This window comes from Phaenicophaeus curvirostris, chromosome 14 (genome assembly GCF_032191515.1).
Source record: "Phaenicophaeus curvirostris isolate KB17595 chromosome 14, BPBGC_Pcur_1.0, whole genome shotgun sequence".
NCBI lineage: Eukaryota > Metazoa > Chordata > Aves > Cuculiformes > Cuculidae > Phaenicophaeus > Phaenicophaeus curvirostris.
Genome location: NC_091405.1, coordinates 7131411 through 7147900, shown reverse-complemented (window position 1 = coordinate 7147900; position 16490 = coordinate 7131411). Strand labels below are relative to the sequence as shown.

Here is a 16490-nt window from a genome sequence, read left to right as displayed (position 1 = left end):
GTAGGCACACTGTGTGCTGTTGTGAAGAGTACAGTCCCTCCATCCTTAGTGGGCTGACAGAGGAATGCTTCCAGGATTTAAATGTGTGTGTGTGTGTATATATTTGTAGTATGTATATATATATACACACACACATGTTTTTCTGCAGAAAGAGACATACAGGCACATGCACACATGCTGTTGAATGCAGCGTAAGGCACTGCCTGATGAAAATCAAGACTGTTGCATTTAATCTGCTCTTCCATCACCATCATGCCTTGCGGGGCACAGTGGTTTCCAAGGTCCCTGAGCTGTAATTTTACAAGATCTGCCACACTAATTTTGCTGTTTCCTTGTTTAATAAAGCTCTTGACTTTGTTTAAAAATTAATGTTAATAGAGCGTTGTTTTCCAAGGCATCAAGCAGGCTTAGTGTAATGCTGCTCTTGACTGCCTGCCCCCTGCTGCTTCTGGTGCTGTGCAGAGACATTGGCTTTAAAGAACTGGTACCTTTTGTGTTCAGCGTGCAAAGCTAAAATGAGTGCTTGATATGCAGAGTGTTCTGTAGTTAACGTGTTTTCTACATGTGATAAGTTTTACTTCCATTCAGCTTTTTTTTCCCCTAAATCCTAATTTGACTTACTCTGTGTTATGGGCTACTGGGTTGGAAAATAAACACTTCCAAAAATCACCTTTTTTGAGAAAGTACTAAGTGTGAGTTATGGTTTAATTTGCTAGTTCTCAGGAGCCTTGGAATAGGTCATACGGAGCATCCTGTATGTAATCAGAGCCATTTCCAGCATCTGGAGAAAGACTTCAGTGTATGCTCTTGGTCTTTTGTTGATTCGACCACTCCTATTGCACAAGAATCTCAGCCAGGACCCCTCTCATCTATAATGCAACATCTCGCTTCTCTCATCTTCTGCCTAGGGGATCGAAAGACAGTACAGCAAACCCAGTGTGATAGCCTCGCTGGTCTCTGGTTTGGGCTTTATTGCTTTGGGGTTCTTTTTCCAAATGGGAGCCTGACTGGTTGCAGTTCTGTCCCTGGGCAGAGATGTAGTGTAACAAGGCTTTGGCAGAGCTGGGAACAGAACAGGGCTCTGCATTCTAGGGCTGTGATCTAATAAAATGTTAATTTTTTTTGTCTAATGATTAAGTCTGTTGTAAGGAGGAGAAGGGAAAAAGTTTCTGCCAGTGTTTCCAAGCAATCCAAGCATGGGCATGGATTGCTTTCTGCAGCGCGTCTTCCACAGCATTCATTGAAGGGCTTTTTACTACCTCTCCCTAGATGAGGTGCAATGTGAAGCTTGGTGGCTGTTCAACCACAGGCTGTTCTAGCTTGTCCACATAGCTGCACGAGGTTATGCATCCCTGCTTACACCTATTGCCAGCTATCTTATCGAATCTTTGTCTGTGTTCATGTAGGCACTGCCAAAAGAAGTCAGATCTTGTCACCAGAAGAAAGGAAGGTTGTGGCATTTCATGAATCGGGTCACGCGCTGGTTGGCTGGCTGCTGGAGCACACGGAGGCGGTGATGAAGGTAACTCCACTACCGGCTGTTGGATAATGAAGCCTGTCACTTGGTGGGAAGAGAATACTTTGGGGTTCTCCTGTCTGAGACACATTGATTGTGCACGGTCAGCACTGGCAAGGCTGCACCTCAAATCCTGTGTTCAGTCTTGGGCCCCTTGCTCCAAGAAGGACATTGAGGGCTGGAGCACGTCTGGAGAAGGGCAACAGAACTGGGGAAGGGGCTGGAGCACAGGGGTTCTGGGAGCAGATGAGGGAATTGAGGCTGTTTAGTCTAGAGAAGAGGAGGCTGAGGGGAGACCTCATTGCTCTCTGCAGCTCCCTGAAAGGAGATTTTAGCAAGGTGGGTATTGGTCTCTTCTACCAAGTGGCAAACAGTAGGACAAGAGAAAATGGCCTCAGGTTGCACCAGGGGAGGCTTTGACTGGATATTAGGAAAAATTTCTTTACTGAAAGAGTGGTGAAGCATTAGCACGGGCTGCTCAGGGCACTGGTGGAGTCTCCATCCCTGGAGGTGTTCAAAAAACATGCAGACGTGGCATCTCTCTGATGCACTTCTCCAAAAGCCTTGACACTGGGGGGAGGTGGGCAGTGGAAATGACAAGGGCCGCAGCTCCTTGGCTGGCCACCAGCAGCAAATTCACTCTGAATGATCTATTGTAGGAATTGAACTGTTGTTAGTTACTGTAATGTGTGGAAGAAATGGCTCTTAATTTTCTGAAGATATCCTGTCTTTCTCCAGGTAGTCTCAGTGATTCTGGAACACAGTAAAGCCAACTCTGGTTTATACCCTCCAAAGCAGCTCCTAAGTGTCAGGATCTCCCTGCTCTTAAGGACGATGTCCTTTTCATTTCTTAAGCAGAAAGCATATGTCTGCAGCTGTGCAGGCAGAGCCTTAAGGACAGGACTGCTGGCACACTGCTGTTCTTGGCCGTGTCTCTGTAGGTCAGCCTGCCCCATTCAACAAACATCACTGGGAATGCAGGCCACCTCCTGTTCTCTCTGTGCTGATCTAGGTGGGAGCTCTTTTGTTCCCTGAACTGAGGGAGCTACTCTGTGTTGCAGGTTTCCATAGCCCCTCGAACAAATGCAGCTCTCGGCTTCGCTCAGATCCTTCCAAGAGAGCAGTTCCTCTTCACCAAGGAACAGCTGCTGGAGAGGATGTGTATGGCACTGGGGGGCAGAGTGTCCGAGGCCATCACCTTCAACAGAGTCACTACAGGTGAGGAGCCAGCCCCTGGCACAGGCAGGGTGAGGTTGTGCCTAGTGAGCCTGAACTTCTTGCACTTGCTCTGTCCAAGGCCGGTCTGAGCAACAGAGGTTTCTCGTGCTGGGAGGAAAAAATGTCAAATCACATATTTTGATCTTGGGCTTACATTTAAGAGCATGGAGGCCTTTCATTATTATTGTCATGTTGTCTTAAACTTGTTGCAAAGCCTAAGGCCACAGAGGCAATTACTGAGTGAGAGTCTGCTCGTGGGAGGGCGTAGAGCTTTACGTGCCATGTTTGCAACTCGTTATATCCAAATGGGATAACAGCAGCAGCAGATAAGCCCTCCACACGAGCTAGCTTCCAGCAGATGTACTCGCTGTTGTGCATGGGTCCTGCACCACGTGTAGAAGGGTCCATCAGCCCAGGGGAGTGTTCACCTTCTGGGGGGCCTCTGATCTCTCAACTCTGCTGGAGTGCATGTTGGTGCAGGATGTGCTCTTCTTGTGCTCCTCCAGCTCAGAGCTCGTTAAGCATTGCGTCTCTCTCTTGCCCAGGGGCACAGGATGACCTGAAGAAGGTGACAAAGATAGCCTACTCCATGGTGAAGCAGTATGGGATGGTGCCAAGCATCGGCCAGCTCTCCTTCCCGGACCTGGAGAGTGCCGCTGGAATTGGTCGGCGCCCTTTCAGCCAGGGACTTCAGCAGATGATGGACCATGTAAGGCCACCCTTAGTTACATGCTGCCATTTCTTCTTTACCTTCTGCATTTTAGGAAAAAAATGCAAGTAACTTGACCCAAACCATTTGCATTTTTCTATTAGCCCTTAAGTAGGAAATTTCAACAACTGAGCACTTACACTACAACAGAACAGGCATGAGGACTCTCCAGTGAGGCACTAAGAACACGCAAAACCACATACAGCTGTAAGTTCAGCCTGGTAGCACTGCACTGCCCAAAGCTGCAGCGAGTGGCTGTGAAATATCCTGCAGTGCATAAAACTGTGAAAGTTGCAGTCCCTTTTCCAACGTGGACAAGACTCTGGTGAGCTTCTGGGAAACAGGAGCGCAATTGTGATGTTTGGAAAGGAGAAATACTTTGAGGGGAAAGAAGGAATAATCTGGGGAGACTGGGGTGCCGTGGAACTGTACAAACACCTGGCAAAGGAAAGATTCTGTTGCATGAAGTCTCCCCAGGCTCTCGGGAGTCCCATGTATATCAAAGCATAGCTACACGTGCTTAGATTACAAGAAACATGTGTCTTACAGTCTCAGTTGCACAACTGAAATGTCTCCACTTCCTAGATCAGAGAGGCTACCCTAACTGAAACGATGGTTCAGACTGAAAAACATTAGCCTAGTCTGACAGGAAATTGGGCTTCATTGCTGCAAAAAAACATTCCCTGAGCTGAAAAGTCAAATAGCTGGCAATGAAAAGACTGGTTCAGAAGCACTGTGGTTGTGCTTCCCTGGGGTTTGTGCTGAGCTGCATCTTTTGCTACCGGACAGCCTCCTTAATTAGACTGCATTTCCCATCAGCTGGGGCTCGACTGAAGAGTTGGGCTTGTGCAGGCGCTTGCTGTTCTTTATCATGAGCACTCCTTTGGCTTGTTTCCAAACCATTTATCTTATTGTCTGTTGATGGGAACCACTTTCTGCCTGGCTCAGTTTGCAGATTCCATCCCTTGGTGCTCTCCTTGTTTATCCACATGTTGTGTTCGTTGCCACCTGCGCTCCAAATCTTTCTTCTTGTTACTATCTTCTAGGAAGCAAAAGTCCTGGTGGCTCAGGCTTACAGGCGCACAGAAAAACTCTTATTGGAGAACCGGGACAAGCTGCAAACAGTAAGTTGGAGATGTGTGGGGCTTGGGTTTTCATTTTAACTGGTGTGTTTTGCCTTGCTGCCTCCTGTGCTCTGTAGCTTGGCTATTGCAGTGTCTCTGTGGTCCTAGAAAGTCTTGTAGTGGGCATGCTGGGGCTCACATTGTGAATAAGTGGCTGTTCATCGCTTATCCCACAGATGAGGAATGGGCACAGGAAGGAATGATACATGCCTCTTCCAGCAGTGAGTTGTCTGCCTCCTGGCACCCATTGGCATTTGCAGGGTAGAGGAGGAGTTCTCTGTGGAAACAATTAAAGCCACAATCTGTGTCCCTCACCTGCACTCCTCTGCTCACAACTTGGCAGTGTAACTTCCTGGAGAGCAGACAGTGACTGGTATTGTGAAGCCTGCAAAAGCAGGAACACCTCATCCTTCCAGATCCTGGAGATGTACAGAGCAGGTTCTGGCTGCTTTGGGGGAATATGGGACCTATTACCCTGGCTGACTGGTGCTGGTTAGTGCGTTCTTGTGACTCCAGACAGTTTTCACCTGCCAGCTCCTTGAGACATGATGTACAAGGGAGTCCCTTTTGCAAGGTAGGGCTTTGCCTCCTCCTTTTTGTGTCCTGACAGTCCCCTAGTCACCTTGGTGCATTCCCTCTTCTGCCAAGAGCTCTGTGCCCATTCTCCACAGTGAGCCATGCTTGTCTCGCAGCACATCCTTGATACTTTCTTCAGAAATCCAGTCTATAACATCCAAAATGACCAGGATCCAGCTTAGTTGTTGCATGCTTTGCAAATAAAGCAATCCTTTTCCTTAAATCTTTGTTTTAAACAAACATCAACAGGAAAAAAACCTTCAGCTGTGCAACTGCAGGCCTCCTGTGCATAGTAAGGTGACTGGAGCTCACTTGTTTGGACATCCTACTGTTGGCCATATCGCAGCCCTGTCCCTGTCCTGGAGCTCTGGGAGCGCTCTGAAGGCAGGCGTTGTTTGGGGGTCTCCTCTCTGCAGGCCTCTTGTTCTGACGCTTGCATTTAACAGCAGTCAGATGTTTATTAGAGGCTCATCACAGAAAGACTTTTAAGTTAAGCCAAAGTACCTACAGAGTGTGTGTTTAGGTTGCTGGGCCAGTGTGTCACATCTTGTCAGCAGGCCTGAGCAGTTCCGTGTTTGGCAGTCTCCTGCTGCTCAACTGTGGCCCTTCTGCTGGCAGAGGGGTCAGAGGATGCAGCTTTCCTGCAGAGGAACTCCTGATGAGTTTCCTTTTTCACAGAAAGGGTCATTGGGCACTGGAACAGCTGCCCAGGGAGGGGGTTGAGTCACCTTCCCCGGAGGTGTTCAAGGGATGGGTGGATGAGGTGCTGAGGGACACGGTTTAGTGTTTGATAGGAATGGTTGGACTCGATGATCCAGTGGGTCTTTTCCAACCTGGGGATTCTATGATTCAATGACCTGTGCTGGCAGGAACTTGCAGCTCTTTATTGCTGTGTATGCAGGGGGAGGCTAGAACAGCTCTGGCTAGGGTCTCATTTGCTGCTACTTCAGCATCTTAGGCAGGGCCACACATGCAGTGAGAGTGGCAGGAAGGGCACTTCTCTAATTGTTCCTGGACTTCTGACTTGCCAAATCATTCCCTAGAGCATGCTTTATCGCCTCCAGTGTATTCCTGGCCAAAAACATTCCTGTGAAAGGTGCTGACAGCCTGTGGGATTTTGTATCGGCTCCAGCCACCTTTGGAGTTGCCCCCATTCCAGGGTGCTCTGCTCCTCATGGGCTGCGTCCAGACATGGAGATCAGGGTTGAGCTGGCGGGGAGAGTTCGGATCAGTTCAGAGAGGCTGTTTGCAAATGCCTGCGCCTCATTATGCGTTATTTACTCTTTCTAGCTGTCTAACGCCCTCCTGGAGAAAGAAGTGATAAATTATGATGACATTGAAGCTTTGATTGGGCCTCCACCCTATGGGCCAAAGAAAATGATAGCTCCTCAGAGCTGGCTTCAAGCAGAGAGAGACAGGCAAGACACAAGAGATGAAGAAATGCCTCAGCAGCCACCAAACCATGAGGAGGAGGAGGAACCACGCCTGAGACCAGTATGAAGCCCACTCCCGATGTGGAACGGGAGGACATTAGAGGCTTCTTTTGGGCAGAATCAAAGATAACCGAGCAGGGAATCTCTGTGCTGCTGTTCCCAAAAATTAAGGGATGGCTACGTTGGCTCTTTTAACGAGCTTTTCCCTGCAGGAATGAGAACTCCTTAGGATTTTGAAATTGGTTCTCAGCAGGGTAGTAGTGATTGGGTAAATCTAATCCATTGGAAAGATTTCTCATGCACAGGAGCGGTGTACTTGTTCTTAGGGGTGAAAGATCCTGTAGACTCCTTGTAAGCCACATTTCACTGTGCTGTGTGACATGGCAGGAATGTGGGACAGTTCCCTTCAGTGCAGGAACGGTCAGTGGAGTGAAACCCCTGCAAGACTCCGAGCCGGCTGAGCTGCTGTAGATCTTGTGCAACTCTGCTGTAAATTTTGATTGCCTCTGCTGCTGAACATAAAATAGAAACAGAAAAACAGGTGTCACTAGAATAAACTGTCCATAATGTGCTGCTGTGTTTGTAGAATATGTCAGCCATGTCAGTTTGTGTGTTGGCACACAGGAGGCTTGTTACAGCTGTGGGGTTTTACAGGGCAGGGCTTTCCTCTCCCTGGCTGATAACTTATATTCAGTTTTCATCGCGAGTGTCTTGCAAGCAGAGATTGCAGAAAACCTGTGTGTGGAACTCAGTGTAACCCCACAGCGTGGCATTAGAAACCAGTGCTGCAGAGTGGCTCTGAGTTGCACAGTGGGGCAGCGTCCAGCGGCACCGCTGGATTGGTGCTGCCAGGAGCTCGAGGTGTGTTCACTGGGAAGCATCGATAAAAAGCCGGCAGTTCTCCAGCTCTGTCCTCATGGCTTTTCTAGAACAGGCTGTGACGACATTGTTGGCTGTCATTCATCACGGAGAGCGTTAAAACCACGGCTGGTGCCTGGTGTACTCTGGCTGGGTTAATACTTTAGGAAAGATTTTTGTCTTGAGTTATTCCATGAGGTTTGTTTGTGACCTGAAAGACCCCAGCCCAAGCCCAGCTTCTGACAGTTTCAACTCCCAGCCCTCAGGCTGCAATCACAGTCCCCAGGCTCCTGCTGAGCAGAGCCTCTCATTTTCCATTTCCCTGGGGAGGAGGGTGTCCTGCAAGGTGACCTCTGCCCTGTCCTGGCACAGAGCCACCTGTGCACACGGAGCCCCAGTTCTCCCTGCAGTGTCTCTGTGCTGTTGTCATCCCTGTAGCAGGGGACGATTTCCCATGCCTCCAGGGTCAGAAGTGGTTTTCCATGTTGGGATGCTATTGCCTGTATTTTTTTTCTTCCAGATACTTCTGTTTCTATGCAAGTTTGTTCTTTGAATTCACTTTTCGAGCAGATAATAAGGTTTTAAGCATTCTTTGGTCTCATTTTTTAAGTCATAGCTGTTCGGGGCTACCTGAACAAACCCTTTCCTGGGAGGATTCAGTTCTGTGACGGCAGTGGACGCTGACAGGACACTGTGGGCTCCTCCGTGGGTTCCAGGGTGCAGCGGGCATGGCTGTGCCATCGCCTCCTGCTGCATCCAGGCTTGGCCAAGGTGTGTGGTGTCCCCTGATCTATCTCCTGCCGAGCCGCAGCCGCTGGTGCTCACCCCAACCTGGGGCTGGTGGCTGAGCCCTATGCTGGGGTGCGGAGGGGAGCAGGGAGTCCTCGGGGATGGTGGAACCCCTGTCCTGTGGCATCTGTCTGGGCCTGGGTGGAGGCACTGGGGTGCGGGAGAGGAGGGGGAAGGGGGCAACTGGGGCGTGGGAGAGGAGGGGGAAGGGGGCAACTGGGTTGCAAGAGAGGGGAGGGGGCAACTGGGGTGCAGGAGAGGAGAGGGAAGGGGGCAACTGGGGTGCAGGAGAGGAGGGGGGAGGGGGCAACTGGGGTGTGGGAGAGGGAAGGGGCAACTGGGGCGCTGGAGAGGATAGGGAAGGGGGCAACTGGGGCGCTGGAGAGGAGAGGGAAGGGGGCAACTGGGGCGCTGGAGAGGAGAGGGAAGGGGGCAACTGGGGCGCTGGAGAGGAGAGGGAAGGGGGCAACTGGGGTGCGGGCGAGGAGGGGGAAGGGGGCAACTGGGGTGCAGGCGAGGAGGGGGGAGGGGGCAACTGGGGTGCAGGAGAGGAGAGGGAAGGGGCAACGGGTGCAGGAGAGGAGGGGGGAGGGGGCAACTGGGGTGTGGGAGAGGGAAGGGGGCAACTGGGGCGCTGGAGAGGAGAGGGAAGGGGGCAGCTGGGGCGCTGGAGAGGAGAGGGAAGGGGGCAGCTGGGGCGCTGGAGAGGAGAGGGAAGGGGGCAGCTGGGGCGCTGGAGAGGAGAGGGAAGGGGGCAGCTGGGGCGCTGGAGAGGAGAGGGAAGGGGGCAGCTGGGGCGCTGGAGAGGAGAGGGAAGGGGGCAACTGGGGCGCTGGAGAGGAGAGGGAAGGGGGCAACTGGGGTGCGGGAGAGGAGGGGGAAGGGGGCAACTGGGGCGCGGGAGAGGAGGGGGAAAGGGGCAACTGGGGCGCGGGAGAGGAGAGGGAAGGGGCAACTGGGGTGCGGGAGAGGAGGGGGAAGGGGCAACTGGGGTGGGGGAGAGGAGGGGGAAAGGGGTAACTGGGTTGCAAGAGAGGAGGGGGAAGTGGCCAACTGGGGTGAGTGTTCCCTGTGCCCACGTGTCCCCCTTACGGCGCCGCCATCTTTGTTGCGGGCGCGGTGAAGCCGCCTCGAGGCGCTTCCGGTTCTCTTGCCCTCCCTGGGCGGTTCCCGCGACGCTGCCCTCACTTCCGGCGCGCGCCTCGCCTCCCGCTTCCTTTTTCCGGTCGGCCATTTTCCGTGGCGGGAGGTGAGTGCGGAGCTGCCGGGGTCGCGGGGCGCCATCCGCCGCCATCCGCCCACCGGGGACCGGGCCCGGGGCCGGGAGGCGTCACTCGGAGCCCCCCAGGGCCCCTTCGGACCCGGGGGACGCCGAGGGAGGCCTAGGATGGGCCCGAACCGGGGCCGCAGCCCCGGTTCTGGCCCATCCCAGGCCTCCCTCGGCGTCCCCCGGGTCCGAAGGGGCCTTGAGGGCCGCGAGGCTGGCAGGGGGTGTGGAGAAGACCCTGCCGATGTCCCTTGTGCCCGTCTTTACCGCTGTCCCCGTCCTTAGGCCGCAGCAGCCATGGCGCCCAGCCGCAATGGGATGATCCTGAAGCCCCACTTCCACAAGGATTGGCAGCGGCGAGTGGCGACGTGGTTCAACCAACCCGCCCGCAAGATCCGCAGGTGAGCACCTGCCGCCCCGGTTTTGCGCTGCTTCTCCCGGGCTGCTGATCGGCGGCGCTGTTTTCGGCTCTTCGACGTGTGAGAGGCGAGGGAGGTGTCTTTGCTCAGGGTGAGGCCGTTCAGTCAAGTGATGAGAAATCTCCGGAATCGCTGTACCGCCTTGATGATTCCCTTGAACCCTGTATCTCTGATGACTGCGGCTGCTCTGGAGAAGGAGGTATCACCTGTCTGAGCTGCTAGGCTGGTACTGGGGTTTGTTTCGGAGAGATTCCTACGTGTCAAATGCCTCCCAGCAAAGGAAGTTATAAAAGCATAAAACTGTTCTGGCTGGAAGAGACTTTAAAAGTCCGTCCAGTTCCAAACCTTTGCCATGGGCAGGGACACCTCTCGCTCGATCCGGTTGCTTAAAGCCCCATCTGACCTGGCCTTGAACATCTCTAGGGACTGGGCATCTACAGCTTATCTGGGCAACCTGTGCCAGTGCCTCACCACCCTCCCAGGAAAACGTTTCTTCTGAGTATTTAATATAAATCTCTCTTTCAGCTCCAAACCGTACCCATTGTCCTGTCCCTGGACTCCCTGTTCAAGAGTCCCTCCTTAGCTTTCCTGTACCCCTTTCAGTACTGGAAGCTGCTATAAAGTCTCCCTGGAGCTTTCTCTTCTCCAGGTCACCTGGCAGCATAGGAGTGGCACATCTGGTAGCAGTTCCACGTTCCTGATTGCTTTCCCTTTCTGTGTTCCAGGAGGAAGGCCCGCCAGGCGAAGGCTCGCCGCATCGCTCCCCGTCCAGTGGCTGGGCCTATCCGGCCGATAGTGAGGTGCCCTACAATCAGATACCACAAAAAAGTTCGCGCTGGCAGAGGCTTCAGCTTAGAAGAGCTTAAAGTAAGTACAGAGAGCTGATTCTAACCAAATCAAATGAACTCGGGATCTGAGTGTTGTTGTTTTGTCATGTTAGTCTGCGTATGGACAGCACGCAGGTGATGTGGCATTAATGTCTGCTGCCACTGGCTTAGCCAGGGGAGCTGTTTGGTGTTGCTGGCTCTGTAGGAACACAGGAAATACAGTCTTCCTTTTCCTCTAGCTGTGAGGTGGAGGGTCACTGTGTCAGAGCAAAAGGTGATTCTGAAAAGTAAATCTGGCCAGGCTGTCATTCAGAATTCCATTAAATTTGGATTCTTCTAGAGCCTTTATTGCATCTCCCAAACTTGCTGGGGAGGGGGAGAGACTAATGACTTCATCTAATTCTTTTGTTTCTTTGTGAAACATCTTTGTTGCCCAGAGAAGTGGTGGCTGCCCCATCCCTGGAGGCGTTCAAGGCCAGGTTGGATGGGGCTTTGAGCAACCTGATCGAGTGGGAGGTGACCCTGCCCGTGGCAGGTGGGTTTGAAATGGATGGGTTTTGAGTTCCCTTCCAACTTGAACCATTCTATGATTCTTCTGCTAATCCTGAAAATTCTAGCTGATGCGAACCTGTTCGTGTTCTGGATCAAGTGAAACACGGTCAGCTTCTTCCTGAGAGAACTAAGGGATCTTGTGCCTGGAAAGGGAACTGTTAGCGTGGCCTTGCAGAGTAGCTGTGTCTGTTTCTTATTCCATAGCTATGAGTTGGTTTAGGAACACTTTAAGCTTGTGGGAAGCCTTGGGTTCCCTCCATTGCTTCAGGAAACTGTTCTGTGACCTCCCCAGGTGTGTGGAGCCGATGGGCTGGTAAGGCTTGGCTGTGTTGGGCAGCAGAAACCTCTGCCTGTGCATTTCCACAGTGGGCAGGAACAATCATCAGTGCTTGCTGGCAGCTGGCATCCACAGCAGCCTCTTGTGCGTTGTTTGCTGTTTAATTAAAACATTTATAACAGTGAAATTAGTGCATTGAAGCAGTAAAATTGTTCTTCTGGATGCCAAATGCTTCATTACCTTATTTTTCATTAATTTTTGGATAATGCTGGAGTACAAAATGTTACCCAGATGTTTGTCTCTAAACAGAAAATTAGGTTATTTCATGTTTAAGATGGTTACAAAAAATTACTCCTTAATGGAGCTTCCAATATTCGATGAACCATAGTTATCCGTGTGCCGGCTTCATAAATTTATGTGTCATGAGAGTTTGAATGTTCCCTCCCAATCACTCAAGGGGTGCACTTTGCTCTCATGAGGAAATCAGCTTGCAAAAATTATGCCCTGTAAAGTCTCTGTAACATTTTAGGCATTAAAATGCAGGCACCGAAATGCCTTTTGCATGTGGTGTAGTCGATCCGCTGTGCCAGACTCTCATGGTGCCAACAGGCCGTTTGATCGGATGCTGAGCCTTCTCCCAGACCCTGTAGCCTGCGATGGCTGCACTCAAACCCTTGTCTGGCTGATGACCGAGTGGCTCCTCGCATTCGCATGGTAGCGCTGGGAGCCGTCAAATGCTGACACCACACGCTCTCTCTTCAGCTCGCTGGCATTAACAAAAAGTTTGCCCGGACTATTGGAATCTCCGTGGATCCCCGGCGACGCAACAAGTCTACCGAGTCCCTCCAAGCCAACGTGCAGAGGCTGAAGGAGTATCGCTCCAAGCTTATCCTCTTCCCAAGGAAGCCAGCGATGCCCAAGAAGGGAGACAGCTCTGTAAGTACTTGGCTGCTAGAAGTGTTTCACATGGGCTGTGTCTGGTAACATTTCCAGATGTTTGGTTGTCAGTCCATCAGAACATAACCCCTGGGGGGAGCAACCCTTCTTTCTGGTTCCCATGCACTTAGGGACACGCACAAGGAATGAATGAACCCAACACGAGGCCAGGCCTGGTGGAGTCCTCTCTGCAGAGATCTCTGGGGTTACGGTCACGCTTAGCAGACCTCTGTCCTGGGACTGCCGTGCTGTTGGAGGTGGCAGCTCAGCTGTGGGGCTGGGAGGTCTCTTTGCTGCAGCTTTTGTCATTGTCCAAACATCCAAGTTTTAGTTTATGAAGCCAGCGTGTCGGAATGGCTGAAAAGTTCATTTGGAATTCTCCTCTGCTATGATCACAGCTACCTGGAAAGGGCAAGGACAAACTGTTCAGTAGAGTAGGTCAGTGAAAGCCACGTGTAAGGCAGTCTCAAGAAGGTTTTTGCTATTGGCGTAGAAAAATGCTTTTCATTAAATCTCACCGAGACCCATAGTGTCGTTGGTTTTCCTTGCCTGTCCTTGGCTCTGCCCCTGGTAAATGTGTGCTTCCTGTGGGGTGCTGCGAGTCACAGAACAAGGTGGGGTGTTCAAGCTGTCCTCGGTCTCCTGGAGAGCATTGGCTTTGAGCCACTCAGCCGTGGCACTTCCTGCAGAGCCCACTGAGCCCAGGCTGCCTTTCAGAGCAGGGAGCCAGGGTCTAGATCTTCCGTACCAGTCGGCACAGATACAAGCATCTGGAATAGAGCTTCAAATTCTTTACTTGAAATTGGATATCTAAAACAACACTTCTGTTAACTTTGTGCAATGCACGACTCTTGTAAGAGCCTGGAATTAGCATTAGAAGGAATTGCTGAGGAATACGCTGGGTATCAAACTAAATATGGCACAGTAGATGTTAATTTTTTTCCAGCTGGCAGAACTGCAGGGTCACTGCTCCTGTGGCTGGATCCGGGCAGATCGATAGCCAGGCAAAACGCGGGTTGTTGATGCGGCACATCTGTGCCAAACACTCCTGCTACTGCTTGTTACTGGTCGATGTTAAAGCTCCAGGATCGTTAACAGTGTGTAGAAGCTGGGTCCCTGCACATAGTTTAGGCTGGACAGTAGGAAAAAATTTTTCCAGAGAGGGTCATTGGGCTGCCGAGGGAGGTGGTTGAGTCACCTTCCCCAGAGGTGTTTAAGGGACGGGTGGACGAGGTGCTAAGGGGCATGGTTTAGTGTTTGATGGGAATGGTTGGACTCAATGATCCGGTGGGTCTCTTCCAACGTGGTTATTCTATGATTCAAGAAGTTCTAAATGCTGTTTTGTCCTCTCCTGCAGGCTGAGGAGCTCAAGATGGCGACTCAGCTGACCGGGCCGGTTATGCCGATCAAGAATGTAAGTGTAACGAATCACAGTCTGTGACAGAATGGATCCTGAAGCTTTGTGGGGAGGGTTTTTTGCTGACTGTCCTACTGTGTAAGGGTTTCTGTCTCCAGGCACTTCCCATCCTGGTCAAAGAAAACCAGGAATAGGCTGAGCTCGTCTTCTTTAGCCAAAAATCCCTTGGTTCGTTTGGTTCCCCGGTGTTGCAGAGCACACTGCAGGGAGCTCCTTAGGTAGAGTTCCACTAAATTTCTGATCAGCGGAGAGAGACCTTATATTCTGAGCTCTGGTTTTGAGCCAGAGGAGTGCTCCAGGTGCCAGTGTCAGGGGTTTAGGTCAGGATGGGTTGGCTGGGAAAAATCCTATTTGTATTCCCCTTCTCCCCTCGGTGGCTCGTGGAGAAGCAGAGCTGTGCTCACTTTCCAGAGAAGGAACCTCTGCAGCGTCCCCCAGATTGCACGGTTCCTCTGAGGGCTCAGGCTACAGCGCACATGAATTGTCTCCAGTTTGCGCTCAGTGTAGTGAGCTCTGGGCCGGCTCCGGGGTCATTTATCCACTTGCTCCCTTGAGGGACCTCGTACCCCTATGAAACTGGGGGCGCTTGTGGATTGCTGGCTGGGGAGATGGGCTGCTGGCAGCACAGGCGCGTTCTGTAGTCACCACTTGCCTTGAAAGCCTCGCTGTTTCCGAAAGGCGCTGTTGACAGCGCGCCACAAACCTGAGTCAGATTCCACGATGCGCTTGTTTTTCCCTGGTACGTTCTGGTCTGGCGCTGACGCGTGCCCGCAAACTGGAAGCCAGTTGGGATGAGGTGCCTGGTAGAGTGATGATAAGGGCATGGCCTGTAGATGGCATAAACGCTCTGCGCTTAATGGCATCCTGGAGCTGCTGGCAAAAATGTAACAGGACTAATTGCCTTAAGCCTTAAAACGTGGTCTCCTGTGGGAGCCTCTGATGTGCAGCCTGACTGTCTGGCGCTCTCTCCCACTAGGTTTTCAAACGGGAGAAGGCCCGTGTTATCTCAGAAGATGAGAAGAACTTCAAGGCCTTTGTCAGCCTGCGCATGGCGCGGGCCAACGCCCGGCTCTTTGGGATTCGTGCAAAACGCGCCAAAGAAGCGGCAGAGCAGGATGTGGAGAAGAAGAAATGAACTGTTCTTTCTAGAACTGCCAATAAAAAAATGTAGAAAGATGAGTGTGCTGTCTTTGTAGAGCGGATGTGCAGGACTGGGCTGCCCTGGGCCTGTGCTGCTGCCACGTGGGTGCAGTGTGTGCGTCGTGGGCTGCTGGACGTGGAGGGACGCGGGCTGGGGGAGTTGCTGTTCAGATGTGGGAAGCATTATTTGGTGGGATTAGAGACAGCAAACTTCTCTGAAAGCAAGTGAAACAAATCATCTTGCACAGCTCCCTGCGGGGGAGCCTTTTCGCTTTGTCTCCAGTGATGGCAGCTTTGCTGCACCTTGACCCAGCCTGGCGGCGTCTGGGGCTGCAGAAACTGCTGGTTGGGGTTTTGTGGGATACCTGCTTCTTGGCAAGCTGCTTCCCACTTCCATGTCTCCTATGCAACGTTTCAGATGTTAAATCTCGGGAGGCCCTGGCCCAGGTTTCCCAGAGAAGTGGGGGCTGCCCCATCCCAGGAGGTGTTCAAGGCCAGGTTGGATGGGGCTTGGAGCCCCTGATCCAGTGGGAGGTGTCCCTGCCCATGGCAGGGGTAGAACTGGATGGGAGTTGTTGCAACCCGAGCCATTCTGTGGATCTCAGCCCTTTCTTTACAGAAATACCTTGATGGCACCAACGAGGGGCCTGGGAGCTCCTGGTCGCTATCTGCTCCAGGACAGGAAGGTGTTAGGGCTGGTGCCCTGGCTGACGGGCACCGCTGGGCTCTGTCCCGCTCTGGGGAGCGCTTGGCCGCGCCCCTGTGCTGGCTCAGGAGTTCTGGGGCCGCTGCGCAGCCTGGCTGGGCTGTGGATCGCCTGCGTTGGGATAATTGAATCGTTTGTATTCATTAGCAGCTGGGTGACAGAACCTGGAGCTCTGATGTGATGAAGCGCCCTGGCACAGGGACGGCCGGAGCCCGGGCACAGCTGGAGGAACCCAGGTTTGCTCAAACACAGGCAAAGAGCGGTTTCCATGCTCCTACCCAAGGTGTTGGTTGGATTCTTCATCTCCCCCTGGCTCGACTGCGGGAGAGCAGGGAAGGAGGGTGGCCTATTTCTGCCACGCAGGCTGGCGATTAGCTCCCAAAGCCCAGGGCCCTGCGGTGCCCTCCCGCTCATTAGCCCTATCTGCATTTTAATCCCTCCAAACATGGGCTAATTATATCATCTTTCATAAAGCTGAGCTGACAGCGCTGCAGAGCCAGGGTGCTGGGAGAGCCCCCAGACAAGGCACGGGGCGTCGGGGCTCTGTGGGTGTGGGGTGCAGCTCTGGATGCTCCAGTGTGTGCGGAGGGCACCCGGCAGCTTTGGGGAGCCCCATCTCCGTGCCGGGGTGCTGGCAGAGAGCGTGGGGGCCAGGATGGAGCTCGGGTTCCCCAGGGGAGCAGCTGGGGAGGGCAAGGGGTCCCAGGGTGCTCGGAGTGAGGGTTG

General features: G+C 52.5%; 3 protein-coding genes and 1 non-coding gene across 4 annotated transcripts in view; all 4 read left to right on the top strand.

Annotated features, from left to right (window-relative positions):
- SPG7 (SPG7 matrix AAA peptidase subunit, paraplegin) overlaps positions 1 to 8024 on the top strand; it is a 33437-nt gene extending 25413 nt beyond the window's left edge. Inside the window, exons 13-17 of the mRNA XM_069868737.1 lie at positions 1407 to 1522; positions 2578 to 2734; positions 3280 to 3443; positions 4490 to 4567; positions 6434 to 8024. Coding sequence (XP_069724838.1) covers positions 1407 to 1522; positions 2578 to 2734; positions 3280 to 3443; positions 4490 to 4567; positions 6434 to 6643 — 725 coding nt within the window. The 3' untranslated portion in view covers positions 6644 to 8024. The remainder of the gene's footprint in view (positions 1 to 1406; positions 1523 to 2577; positions 2735 to 3279; positions 3444 to 4489; positions 4568 to 6433) is intronic.
- Positions 1 to 16490, top strand: part of DPEP1 (dipeptidase 1) — a 237257-nt gene that overhangs the window by 202182 nt on the left and 18585 nt on the right. The gene's annotated exons all lie outside the window — the stretch shown is intronic.
- On the top strand, positions 9419 to 15097 carry RPL13 (ribosomal protein L13). The gene is made up of 6 exons (XM_069868738.1): positions 9419 to 9472; positions 9776 to 9891; positions 10635 to 10776; positions 12328 to 12501; positions 13859 to 13915; positions 14895 to 15097. Exons 2-6 carry the CDS (start codon positions 9788 to 9790, stop codon positions 15051 to 15053), a joined length of 636 nt encoding a protein of 211 aa, XP_069724839.1. The 5' UTR covers positions 9419 to 9472; positions 9776 to 9787; the 3' UTR covers positions 15054 to 15097.
- On the top strand, positions 10020 to 10098 carry LOC138726826 (small nucleolar RNA MBII-202). Its single transcript, XR_011338483.1, has one exon. It is a non-coding gene; the product is annotated as a small nucleolar RNA MBII-202 (small nucleolar RNA).